This window comes from Lepidochelys kempii, chromosome 1 (assembly GCF_965140285.1).
Source record: "Lepidochelys kempii isolate rLepKem1 chromosome 1, rLepKem1.hap1, whole genome shotgun sequence".
Taxonomy (NCBI): Eukaryota; Metazoa; Chordata; order Testudines; family Cheloniidae; genus Lepidochelys; species Lepidochelys kempii.
Window position 1 is genome coordinate 63,816,946 of NC_136380.1, and position 13,424 is coordinate 63,830,369.

At 39.0% G+C, this 13,424-nt stretch overlaps 1 protein-coding gene across 4 annotated transcripts in view; it reads left to right on the forward strand.

Annotated features, from left to right (window-relative positions):
• The window catches only part of VWA8 (von Willebrand factor A domain containing 8), a 290,052-nt gene that overhangs the window by 243,103 nt on the left and 33,525 nt on the right, over nucleotides 1–13,424 (forward strand). For 3 of the 4 annotated variants that reach the window (XM_073345760.2, XM_073345743.2, XM_073345772.2), the window contains 2 exons: nucleotides 8,790–8,898; nucleotides 9,679–9,835. In XM_073345760.2, the coding sequence (XP_073201861.2) occupies nucleotides 8,790–8,898; nucleotides 9,679–9,835 (266 nt within the window). Of the gene's footprint in view, nucleotides 1–8,789; nucleotides 8,899–9,678; nucleotides 9,836–13,424 lie in introns of those variants that run through there. The other variant, XR_012159153.2, reaches the window with a different exon arrangement.

The window sequence follows — 13,424 nt, forward strand, 5'->3', positions numbered from 1 at the left end:
AACTGGAACGGAGTTCTGATAGCACGGATTCCTCTCCCCATACAGCGATCAGATCCCGTACCTCCCGTTCGGTGCATGCTGGAGCTCTTTTGCAATTCTGGGACTCCATCATGGTCACCTCTGCTGATGAGCTCTGCATGGTCACCTCTGCTGATGAGCTCTGGCCAGCATGACAAGCTGCAGGTGACGATGCAAATAGGAAATTGAAATTCAAAAGTTCGCGGGCCTTTTCCTGTCTACCTTGCCAGTGCATCTAAGTTGAGAGTGCTGTCCAGAGCGGTCACAATAGAGCACTCTGGGATAGCTCCCGGAAGCCAATACCATCTAATTGCGTTCACAGTACCTCAAATTCGACCCGGCAAGGCCGATGTAAGCGCTAATCCACTTGTCAGAGGTGGATTAAGGAAATCGATTTTAAGAGCCCTTTAAGTCGAAAAAGAGGGCTTCATCGTGTGGACGGGTGCAGGTTTACATCAATTTAACACTGCTAAATTCGACGTAAACTCCTAGTGTAGACCAGGGCTTAGTGTTAGGAAGGAGAATGCACTTTATTTCTTTTCAAGCGGCAGTAAGAACTGCCTTGCAATTGATCCACCACTTTTAGTCAGAACTTCAGCCCTGTGTTGGTTGAATGACTCTAATTAAACATGCAATTGCCAGAGCTCTACGCTTCCCCATCTTTCCCACTCCTGTCAGTGGCAGCATTAAGGGTAGGTATTTACCCATTAACTGTTTGAATGAAACAAAACTCTGGTACCTCAGCTTTTCATGTCTAATATACTAGGTGTAAATCATTCCAACAACTGTATATACAGCAGCCTTGGCACTGTTCTTTCAAGATACTGTTTAACACAGTAATGTGTGTATTTCAAGTTAAGAGAAGCATATAATCATATTATTTCCAATGGTTTAGCAAATGTGCTGCACCTGGCATGTCTTGGAAGTTCCATAGGGTGCTGAATAAAGGCTTAAGGAAAAATTTAGTTAATCATTTGTCGCTGCATACAATAAAGAGAGGTTCATGCGCTTACATTTTGGAGATGTATTCCAATGAAATCCTGTTTGGAATATGCCTCTGCTTTAATTCCCCAGAATGAAGAGGGGAAATGTAATTCTGGGAAATTTTGAAATGAAATTCTGGGAAATTTATTTTTAAAAAAAAAAGGTATCTAGCTAAGACTTCTTCATACTGCTGGAGGTTAGGCTTGGGAGTAAAAAGCTGAACAGACTAATATTTCCCTTCAGTGTTCTCTTGTTTTTTTCCCTTAAGAATAATTCATTTAGAATAATTTAGTTTCTTAAAATTATGTAGAATATACTTTAGAAGGACAGAGACTAGATATGAGTGTGTACATTTGTAGGGGTACATTCACTAAAGCTAACGCAGTGAAGTTATATCTCTCTGTGCCTGTGAGGATTCACTTCTATTGGAACCAGCATTTCCTCCACCATTCTCCGTAGGGAACTGGCTTTTCAGTCATATGAGGGTTCCAAAGGAGGAACTCTGGCACCAGTTGCTGAGGAAAGGCTGTGAATCCTCTCATTCCCTCTGGAGTTGTAATAAAGCTAACTGAACAAGACTACAAACACAAGCCACTGTGTAAAAGTCTGTAAACTCTCTAGATATCTTACTATGCTGAACAAAAATGTGTCATCTCTAGATAGTATGGTGACAGGAGTACTAGAAATGCCTATGATAGACAAGGTGGGTGAGGTAATATCTCTTATTGGATCAACTTCTGTTGGTGAGAGAGACGAATTTTCGAGCTTATGCAGAAGTTGGTCCAGTAAAAAATGCTATATTACCAACCTTGTCTCTAATATCCTGGGACTGACATGGCTACAACAATACTATATATGATAGATAAATCCATTGACATCAAGAGTGCACCCAGATCTATGTCAAGGGACAACCGAAAAAAATCTCCACACATAATTAGTGGCAAAACTTGTTGATCACAGAAAGGGAGTCGCTCATCTATTACTTTCCATCCAAGTTAGATGTATCTTCATCCTGGAGTGACCTTTTACCCCCTTTCTGAACGAAGATCTCCCAACTAATTACAAAGAGTTCTTGTCGCCTATTATAAAATCTAACTAGATGTTCTGCTGTTGTTGGAAAGTCAGTTTATTTTAGGTAGAAAAGACTGAGAAAAGGATATGTGATAGGAATATCTCAGGCTGAGAGAAGTGTTGGCTATATCACAGGTATAGATGAAGTTTAGATCTCATATGCAAAACTCCCATGGATAATGGTGAACCTGGTTTTGGGTGGAAAGGTAGAGCAATGGATAAGAGATTTTTCTCTGGGAACAAAGACGCTCTCTTCATTTTTTGGTCCTTGATTTAATAAAACAATAGGCCTGTGAAACAGAGAAATGATGTGTGGACTAGTTGAAATGTGTGTGGGGAATAGAGAAAAAGGTGTACATAGGAATTTTGATTGTGTTAAAATGGCAAATGATTTACCTGAATTCATAAATGCTCACTTGGTCATAATTACCAATGTTGTCTCTTTGTGCTTAAACTGTGCACATTAATAAATATTCTAACAATTAGAGGGGTTCAAACAATATATTTATTCAGTCTAAAAGTATCCTAAAGAGTTCATTTTATCCATCTGTATAAAAAGGTAGCCAATAGGATGCCTTTATTGCTCTCATGTGGATAATTATGACCTATTCAAAGTTTAGGCGACCTGTTGGACCTTTTGCTTTATGACCCATTTAACATCATGGAGCACAAAATCTAGTCGGTTATTGAGTAAAGAGTCCCTACCCTCCATCACAAATTCCCTCTGCAACAGAAAATAACTTTTCCTGGTGTGGAGAAAGTGAATAAGGAAAAGTTATTTACCTGTTCCCATAATATAAGAACTAGGGGCCACCAAATTAAATTAATGGGCAGCAGGTTTAAAACAAATAAAAGGAAGTTCTTCTTCACACAACGCACAGTCAACCTGTGGAACTCCTTGCCTGAGGAGGTTGTGAAGGCTAGGACTATAACAGTTAAAAGAGAACTGGATAAATTCAAGGAGGTTAAGTCCATTAATGGCTGTTAGCCAGGATGGGTAAGGAACTGGATGAAGTCATGGAGGTTAACTCTATTAATGGCTATTAGCCAGGATGGGTAGGGAATGGTGTCCCTAGCCTGTGTTTGTCAGAGGGTGGAGATGGATGGCAGGAGACAGATCACTTGATCATTACCTGTTAGGTTCACTCCCTAACAGTGGGCTGGATGGACCTTTGGTCTGACCCGGTATGGCCATTCTTATGTTCTGTTTTCTTAGAAATGGCAGTGAACATCGTGCTTACATAGAGTGCTTCTGAGTCTATCAGGTAAACAGCCATTTATTTATTTAACAGAATACATATTAGGTATCATCCCAATGAATCAATCACTGTACGCATGAGTTTTTAAATATCCTTATTGTTTGCCTGAAAATTGGGAAGTGAAGAAACAATTCTTGCCCATCAGTTGTGTGTGTGTATGTATTCCTAAACAAAAATCTGATAAAATTAACTTAGGGTTGAGAGTACATATCAGTAATTTAGGACAAACTACCTTATATTTAGGGATGTTGTTATCCAAAACAAGCACTATAAATTCAGAGTTAAGATTAAACCTAACCTGTTCGGATTCCTTTTAAGGCATGGAAATACACAGTTAAAGTACCCAAACAACCTTAACTCTGCCTGCTAGTGACACGTTTTAATAACCATATGATTATAATAAGACATTTAGTGTTTATGGTTCCAAATTAAACAAAACTTATTTTTAAAGACTTTTTTCCTTCTTCCCATCATGGTGTCACTATAGAGCAGAGTTAAGATTGTTTGGTTGTCTAGCGGTCATTAAGATTATTAGGAACAAAAAGAAAGATCTGAAATGACCTATTTTTAAAATTAATTTAACATAAACTAATTAACAAATTTACTTGTAAAATTCATTCTTACTCAAAGGCTAAGTGCTGTAATTTTGGGGGACACACTGTTATTTTTCATACGTGGTAAAGTAGTAGAATCCCTGAATAAAGTGCAAAACTCAGATTACCTTAGCTTCAGAGCTACAACTGGTGCCTCCATAATTTATACGTGTTTTTTAAAAAAAACACATTTCACAGTCTCTAAGGTGCCACAAGTACTCCTTTTCTTATTTCACAGTGGGTTACTGCAGACACATCCTTCATCTTCAATTGCTATAATTGCTCATAGAGATAATGCACTGTTTAATGCGGTCAGCTCTGTAGGTCATAATAAACCTTTTTTCAGCTCCTTTCTATCACCATGAGGCTATAAAAATCCCAAAATTGGACCTTATATTTGATTGATGCCACTGATTTCCAATTTATTGCTGTAGTTACTGTTCATTAATTTCTTTCATTAGATTTTATAATTTTATAATTTTTATAATTCACGGCAGTAAGTAAAACAATCACATTTAATAATATGTAAGCAGTGACACATTTACACAAGTAGTGTTGTGAATGTAATTCTGGACCTAATTCCAAACATATTTAACTAGCTGAGACTCAATTAACACATGACAGAGTACCCCTTTCATATATTGCCTGGCCAGCATAGGTCTCCATATTGTACATATTACAGTATGGCATAAATTAAATAGCTGATTGGCACAAATGTAATACGGAAGACCTAATTTCATTGTGGCATTCAATTCAGTAAGTCATATATCTGAGCTCTCTGAGGCTGTATGTCTACTTCACATTTGTATATATGAAGAGTGATAAGTTTTTTCTTCTTTGTTAGTTTATATCACTCCTAGTATTGGGAGTATCTACTGTAATCAGTAAGAGGAAACACAAATATATATCAGTCCTGTAATACAGTGAGATGTTTAAAAAGCCAGAACTGTGTGATGAGTCAGTTGGGGTCTTATCCTGTGATTTGTGGCAGGCCTTTAACTCCCTTAGAATTTGAGGGCCCTAGACAGCTTGTCCAGATCAACCTATTAACTTCATTGGAAATTGTGTCTTCATAGGGACTCAGGATCAGGCTCATATGCAGCATAGTAGAGGATGACAATTCTGCTGTTTGTAGGTAGGAAACCCTGAAGAAGTACCTGGCCAAAGAACGGCAGATAAAATGGAAAAATAAATACATTTCTAGAGCATGAATCACTAACATGTAAACAAACCTAGACACACACAAAAGAAAGACATGCCATGGTCACTGCAGAGCTTGTGGTTGTGGTGGAAACCAGTCCTCAGAGAAGGAAATCTTAAAAGAAAAATTTCAAAATATTTTCCAGCTATTCTGCTGTCACCCTTACCTCATAGCTACAGCTCAAAAGACTTTTGACTGAATTCATCTGTTGTTTTACTTAGCTGTGATATGCAGAGCATACTATGCAAAATCTTAACAGTAATGAATAAAGTTTGTCATTTGCCTACAGTTATAAGCACATAATGAAATGGCACAAGTTCCACTTCAAGAAAAATTGAAATTTTACTATAGTTAAAACCTGACTAAAACAATCAAATTATTTAACTAGTTTGATAAAGGCATGCAATGAATTCAAAAGAAATCTCATCAGAAGGGATAGTTAGCACTTCTACTGGCAAATTATCTATGTATGTGTAACATGCCTGACTAGATCCTTCCCCTACTTGCATCTTTCAATTTTCCTGACTCCAAATACATCTCCTGAGCCCTCAATTGACTGCTTAACTTTTAACCGTCAATTACCTCAAGATGACTCCCAACCTTTGGTTATATTTTTGTTGAGGGGTGATCTTAGCTCCAGCACACACTCTGCTGCATTTCACCTAGCTCTCCTTAGAACTCTCACACAGTGGAGGATCCAGTTAATCAAAGGATGCACAAATTTGATCTCTCCCATTATAAAAAATCCAGCTTTGATCCCATCTCCCTTCTCTGCTTCATCTTCAAACTCACTGATCATGCAGTCTACCACCTTTGTCTTACATACACCTTTAATTTCATTCAAGATCCCATCCAATCTAGCTTCCACTCCTACAGTCAATTGAAATGGCTCTCACCAGTCTTTGAGGACCTCTACCTGCCATATTTCAGGACCTCTTCCTCCTCCTGCTTGAAATATCAGCTGCCGTTGGTGTCATTGACTAATTCTTCTCAAAATTGTGACTTCCCTGACTCTGTTCTCTCCTGGTTCTCCTCCTACCTCTAAGATTGTTTCTTCAGAGTTTCATTGGCGAGGGGATACTCTTCCACTCTCCCACTTTCTGTGGAAGTCTCAAAGCTTTGTCACTGCTCACTTCCCCTTTCTTCCTCTCTGGATGGTGTCATTCACTATCATGGCTTTGACTATTATCTTTATGCTGATGACTCACAAATATACTCTGGACCTATCTTCTTCCAGCCAAACAAAATTCTCAGCCTATCTTTCTGACTTACCCTTATGAATGTCTAGCTGTTAGTTGACCCTTATCATGATCAAAACTGAGCTCTTCATCTTCCCCCATAACCTTCTCCTTCCTCCCTGTGTCTTAATATTCCAAGTCGTTCAAGTCCATAGTCACGTTTTCATCTTTGATTCAGCCCTCCCTTTTGATCCACATGTCCAGTACACATGTACACTGTAACAGTTAATACACATCACTGTTGTTATATGCCATACTAGCACTTTGAGTATTCCAAATATTCAAACAAAAACATCTGCTAATTAAATACAGAGAACTTAGTAAGGGCAAGTTGCTAAACTAAGACTAATTCTAGACTGCTCGCTTGCTCTTTCTCGCACTTATTTTTTTTGTTTTGTCTGTTTTAATTTTTTAATAAAAAGTAAGATAATATTGAATATTTTGCTGTGGCTAAGAGCAGTAAGACAGATTGTTAATCAAAGTAAGAGCAATAATGGTGCCAAATTCTTAGAAAAAGCTAATGTATCAATTAAATTGCTACCGAGTATAAGGGTACGTCTGCACTTGAAAAGTGGGTAGATGCAGCTTATGCTGGCAAAAAAGGGCTTTATAATTTTATGTTAATTTTAAAATTGCAAACACTAGCTAGTATACAATTCTGTCTCAAACTATAACTTTCCAATAGTAATATGTCAAAAATGGCTGTCTTTCAAAATAATCAGCACTTTGTGAACTTTGCTCAATGGAAAAATAAAGTACCAGCTGAATGTCACTAAGTACACCAAAATAAGCTGCATAAAGCTTCCCTTTGTAGGATTTTTGTTTATTTTTCAATAGAGAAAGGGTCCATGAGGGCCAAAGTGCAGCGAGTTTCCCATGTTTTTAGTTTCTTTTTGAAGAATAAATATTTTCATTACATCTTGTAAGGCCTTCATTCTTTTTTTTTTAAAATAAACTCAGCTATTTTGGTGTACCCATTGACTTTGGTATGTTTAAAATGCTAGTCAAGCAGTTACACTAAAAGGTACTGTTTACTTTATCCTTAAAGGCACCCACTTAAAAAAAAATTATACAGCCCACTGAAATAAGGACAAAACACTGTGGTGTGCTTTTGAAAGTCTGTTTTTAGTATGCAAATTTTAAATTAATGATATTTATCAGATTAGATCTGTATTTACCTTTATTTTACATTGATGACATGTTTCACAGAGGGTGTATTATACATTTATGAATTAATACAAATAATATGAGGATGAAAAAAGTTATTCTTTGAACTGTTGCCAATACACTGTTTTTAGAATGTGTTTTCAGATCATAGGAACATTTGGAATTCCTGTCAGTGTTGTGTTGAGTCTGCAGCACACAGTGAATTCAGGGATTAAATTATTCTGCAGCTCTGATGGAAACCCTGCTAATGCCAGAGAACTTGTTCCTTAATGGGCTGTAAAATTGTGTACTCTCAGAATGCATCAATTTTACATTAAAATAAATGTAAAGTAAGTATATGGGTGGGAAGAGTTCATTCATAGAAGCTAGATCAATTTTATTACCTACAGTTCTGTGTCATTATATTTCAAGTAACAGTAAATAGCTTTAATTTATACAAAATTATTACTATAAAGAAAATGTATACATTAGGAATTGAGTCACTAGATGACTCAGAGGAGTGGTAATGGAGAGTCATTCTTTTACCTAAATGTCTCCAATTTGATGCTGTCATTACCATCCGACAGCTGTTTGGTGTTTTTTGTGTCCATTGAGCTGGTGGGCAAAGTCCAGCCCCACAGTGGACAGGTGTGCATATCAGAAAACCACCATTACAAACATCACCTTTGTTGGCAGACAGGCCAAGGATTAAATGAGCGTGTAACTTGAACTAACCTTTTATTTAAGAATAGGGTTCAGGCATGTTAGTAGACAGATGCAGAAAATTTGCCTATTTGTGAGTGAAGAGAGGTCAGCCTTCAGGTCTTTGAAGCTGGCATCTTGAAACCGGTCACTGAGTTGTAGTTTTAACATATTAGCTGGTTGAGGTGACCCCTCAGCTTCACATCAGCCAACCAACACATGTTAAAACTATTTCTTATCCTGTCTATGTTCGGATTTTAAAAGTGTTAGTTATCACATTTTAAATAAACACCTTTTTTCCTAGTGTGGACAAGTCCCAAGACTGCTCTTTGGTTTGGTTGGTTTGCAGTATTCTAAGAGCCTGTGCAGCTCTGACCTTTCTCCTCCTGGCTATTTTTTTTTACATGTTTTGTATTTACTGGCCTATGAAATAATACATCTCTTGAGTTCACTCTGGGCCTATGGCTCCTAAGTAGGACACAATGTATTATCATCATGCCATCACGATGGTCATAGAATTCATGCTGGGTATAATAAGAAGAGATATTTTCAACTTACTTTCTTTTTAATTTCACAGATAACCATTGAGAGAGACAGTGGTTTGGATGTGAGCTCCCCTAAGCATGGAAAGATAGATCTAGACAACATGCCCCATGTTGGCGGAAACACCTGGGCTGGTGGAACAGGTTAGCATTCGTTGTGTTCTCGTGATTTGCGTGAGTCTTTGAAGGATGTCTCAGATAACTTTGGTGACCGTTCTAAATTTCAAAAGTATTTTATCATTAAATTCTTTTCCTGCTGTCAGTTTTTAATCCATACTGTGGAAGGTAAAAAGTTCTTCAGAATCATATAAACATAGATACCCAGGACCAGGCAAGTAGATATTAGAAATCTTTATTTCTTACACTTTGGTTAAGGTTGTTAATATCTGATTCCATCCATCCAAAGAGTTCAGTGTCTCCTAATTCTGAATGATATGACAGCAGTCACACTATACACAGTAGTGAAAACCATAGGCACACAAACAACAAATTCTGGAGTTACATTGGCATCTTAGAGACTAACCAAGGTGCCATTATTACTCCTTTTCTTTTTGCGAATACAGACTAACACGGCTGCTACTCTGAAACCTGGAGTTACATTGTTAATTTACAGGAAGCAAAGTTAATAGTTTTAAGGGCTAATAGCTTTGAGGATTTAAAGTAGGAGTTAAGTGGAGTGTAAGCTCTCTGCACAGGGGTGAATTTCATCTTTGAAGAATAAAGGCCTTATTTTGATTGCAAAATTGGAGTCAGAACTCCGCTTTACCATGGTATTACTTCACTTTTGAAAGTACACAGTTATTTGCAAATGCAAATAACGTATTTTCTGTGGGACTTGGGGTGGGGTGATAGTGGAGGTTTTAAAAGAGGAAGATTTATGTGATAGTTATGACACATACTTGATTTTCATATCATCTGTTCTAGGTGGGAGAGACACAGCAGGGCTGGGCGGCAAAGGTGGGCCCTATAGACTGGATGCTGGCCACAAAGTTTACCAGATATCTCAAGCTGAGAAAGATGCTGTTCCTGAGGAGGTGAAGAGAGCTGCAAGGGAGATGGGTGAAAAGGCCTTTAAACAGAGGTTAGTATTCAAATTTGATTTCGGCCTCCATTCTGCCCACCACCCATCCACACCAAGAAGAATAGCTGTATGGAAGCATTATAACAAAGATGGCTGAAATTGTTCAGATGAAATTACAGCAATCACAGAAGAGCTCTTTGTAAGCTTGAAAGCTTGTCTCTCTCACCAATAGAAGTTGGTCCAATGACAGATATTACCTCACCCACCTTGACTCTCTAACATCCTGGGATCAACATGGCTACAACAACACTGCATACAGTAATCACAGCTGTTTACCAGTACACCTTCATACTGTTTCACAGTTTAAGACAGGAAGTGAAGAAAACTATATCTTATTGAAACCACACTATTAAAATGCTAGGGTGATTTGTGTGGGCAGTTTGTAATTACCTGAGTGAGAATTTGGCCAGGTCCTTGATGTAAATGCTCCTACTCTTATGAAAAATGTCATAACCATATACAAATTCCCATTTAAATTATGAAGAATTCAGATTATATACAGATGGTAAAAATCCATCATTGTAAAGCTTCAGTATCCAACAAACAGTCCCTTTAAACTGCTTTGAAAATTATCTTTGAAAAGCAAAATAGCTTATTTTTAAAGGATCTAGGGCCAAGTCTTTGGCTCATATAAATTGTCATAACTCAGATGACTTTCTTAAGAGGACCAGAGTTCTTACCAGCATTAGCATGATGTGTAATGGCTTTTAGATGCATAGTGTGTCAGGTTCTAAGACCATGCATAGAAATTTAGCACATTTCTGCTGACTCACCCCTAGTGTCAAACTGTGGTATGTTGCATAAAGATGCAGAGTTCTTCTGCTGACTCATATTGGCAGCCAGACCAAGTGGGTTCTATTATTTCCCACCCAGGCTATAAGACAGTTTGAGAGTGTCACTAGGACAGAAGGAACTACTAGATGGAGAGTAAAATCCATCCTAGAAACCACTAAGTTCTGGAGAAGCTCCATCAGGAACTGACATCTGCTGTTATTTAAGCAGTGTGGGAATGCCACTTGCTTACACAGATATATAAACAATTTTTATTATTGTTTTCTTGGGGGTATTAAATATAGAATGTGCACTGCACTGTTGAATCATTAGATTTTTGTTTAATTAACAATTTAGCTCTTTAGCACTCAGCTCAAACCTTTATTTTCAGCAGTATTTTATTACCATTATTATTATTAGGTTGTATTATTATTAGTATTATTATTAGTATTATTAGGCATTAGTATTATTAGGTTGGACTAGATGACCTCCTGAGGTCTTTTCCAACCCTAATCTTCGATGATTCTATGAAACAAAATGGCTTTTTAGAAAAACTTACTTCAACTGGCAATATGTACACCCACCCCAGTTTTATTTCCTTTTTGTACAATATTTTATTCATTTATTTAGAGAACCTGATGTTGGTAAATTACCTCACTGTTTATATATCTCTGTTCTTCAAAATGACTCAACTATTGCGGTTAGCTATGAAATATTTTGACATTTTTGTAGCTTTTTGTATTATACATACAGATGCATACACACACCCCTCTCTACCTCCCTCCAACATGCTTTTATGTTTTTTCCCTTCCCCCAGTTACTCCTTTTCAGAATATTATCCTTCTTACCGGGGAAGGCTAGCGCCTACAAATAGTTGACATGGGAATGTTGCAGCTGCGTGCTATAGAACCTGAATATCTGCACCATCAACAACTCATGGATTATTAAAGTCCCAGGACTTATACCAGTGGTGGGCAACCTACGGCCCATGGGCCGCACATGGCTCGTCAGGGTAATCCACTGGTTGGCCGCGAAACAGTGTTTACATTGACCGTCCGCAGGCACGGCTGCCCGCAGCTTCAAGTGGCTGCAGTTTGCAGTTCCCGGCCAATGGAAGCTGTGGGAAGCAGCAGCCAGCACATTTCTGTGGCCCTCACCACTTCACACAGCTCCCATTGGCTGGGAACAGCAAACTGCAGCCACTGGGAGCTGCAGGTGGCCGTGCCTGAGGACGGTCAATGTAAACAAACTGTTTTGTGTCCCTCCAGTGGATTATCCTGACGGGCCGCAGGTTGCCCACCACTGACTTATACACACAGTACTGTATTTGGCCCACTCTGGGAGCTTGAAACCACATTGATTCTGTATAACACTGCAGCAGTCCTCCTTGGACTCTCCTCTGCCCTCCGAGATAGCTGGGCCTCTGTCCCTTCTGACTGACGCTGACGAGTTGGGCTGCTTACTTGAAATTTTGTCTGGAACTGGACCATGGTTCTTGGCCTAATTATCCTTCTCAAGCAGTTCAATCAGCTGTGACTTGGTTAGCTTTTCCAACACAACCTTTTCTTACTAAACGGCTGTATAATCTTCCTTATGGAGCTGATTAAACACCATTTTCCTTACTGTTTCCTTTGACTTACCGCGTTTTAGCTGTTACAGTAACTTGTTGCAAAATACTACTGTTGTATCCAGTACCTGACAGTCTGTCACCAGCTATCATGGATCTACATGGGGTTTGACGTCCCAGCCTTCAGACAGTCCCTTTGGGTGTACTCCTGTTATTGCCAGGCTTTCAGTTTGGCTTTTACAAGGATGATGCAGTCTCATGACTCCAAGACTGGGCCCTTTGGGTCACAACACCCTTGTTTATCATAGTGCACTCTCCACTAAGTCCAAATGAATTCAGACTCCTGTTAGAGATTTTACCCCTGCAGGGAGCAATGCAGGGTAGCCTTTTCAGAATAAGCCAGCATTTATTAGTCAACTGAAATCAACCCTTTGAAAGTCCTTAGGTTTGCATGGAAATGCCAAGTTTAAGTCAGAGTCTGCATTGACTGAAGCAATTGCTCCAACTTTCCATGGTTTGCTGGAGTCCATTGTCTCTATCTGTGTGCAGCTTAAGCCCCGGTTTGTTTATACCTGATCCCTTTGGGTAGTCTACACTGGAATGTAAGCCTGGGCTCAGACTCCAGCCCAAGCAGGATAGATGGTGGTGACTCCTTGTTGCTGGCTCCAGTTGCCAGAGGCATGCAGACCCAAAACATGGCCCTGCATGATGTATTAGAGGCTGCAACAACTTCCTGTAAACTACCATGGGATGGGCAGTCAAGTTTTCTTACACTGCACCACAAACAAGGGCTAGAGTGGCTACAGCTTGGGAGGGTGCTAGGAAGCCTGGGATAGACTGGTTTGACTCGGGCCTGCGAAGTACAGTGTAAATGCATGAGTGCAGGTGAGAGACCAGAATCCAGAAATTCTAAATCAGCATAGACTCTCAGGCCTTGATTTACAAACACCAAGTCTGCATGCTTGAGCCCCACACACCCTGGGCTTACGTTGCAGTGTAGACATATGCTTTGTCTCCAGATGCAGCTATGCTGTGTTCACAAGTTAATGTCCAGTCCTTGGGTCTTCCATTGTCTCTCCATTTATCTGTACTGATTCCATTCAGTTCTTGATGGTGCATTTTGGTCCCACCCAGACAGGCTGATGATTCCAACATCTCTCTTGTTCCTCTTGTCCCAGAGAAGAAATTAATCCCTTCACACTCAGTGGCTAGACATACAAAGTCAGTGGGTAAACTGAATAATGCTTCATA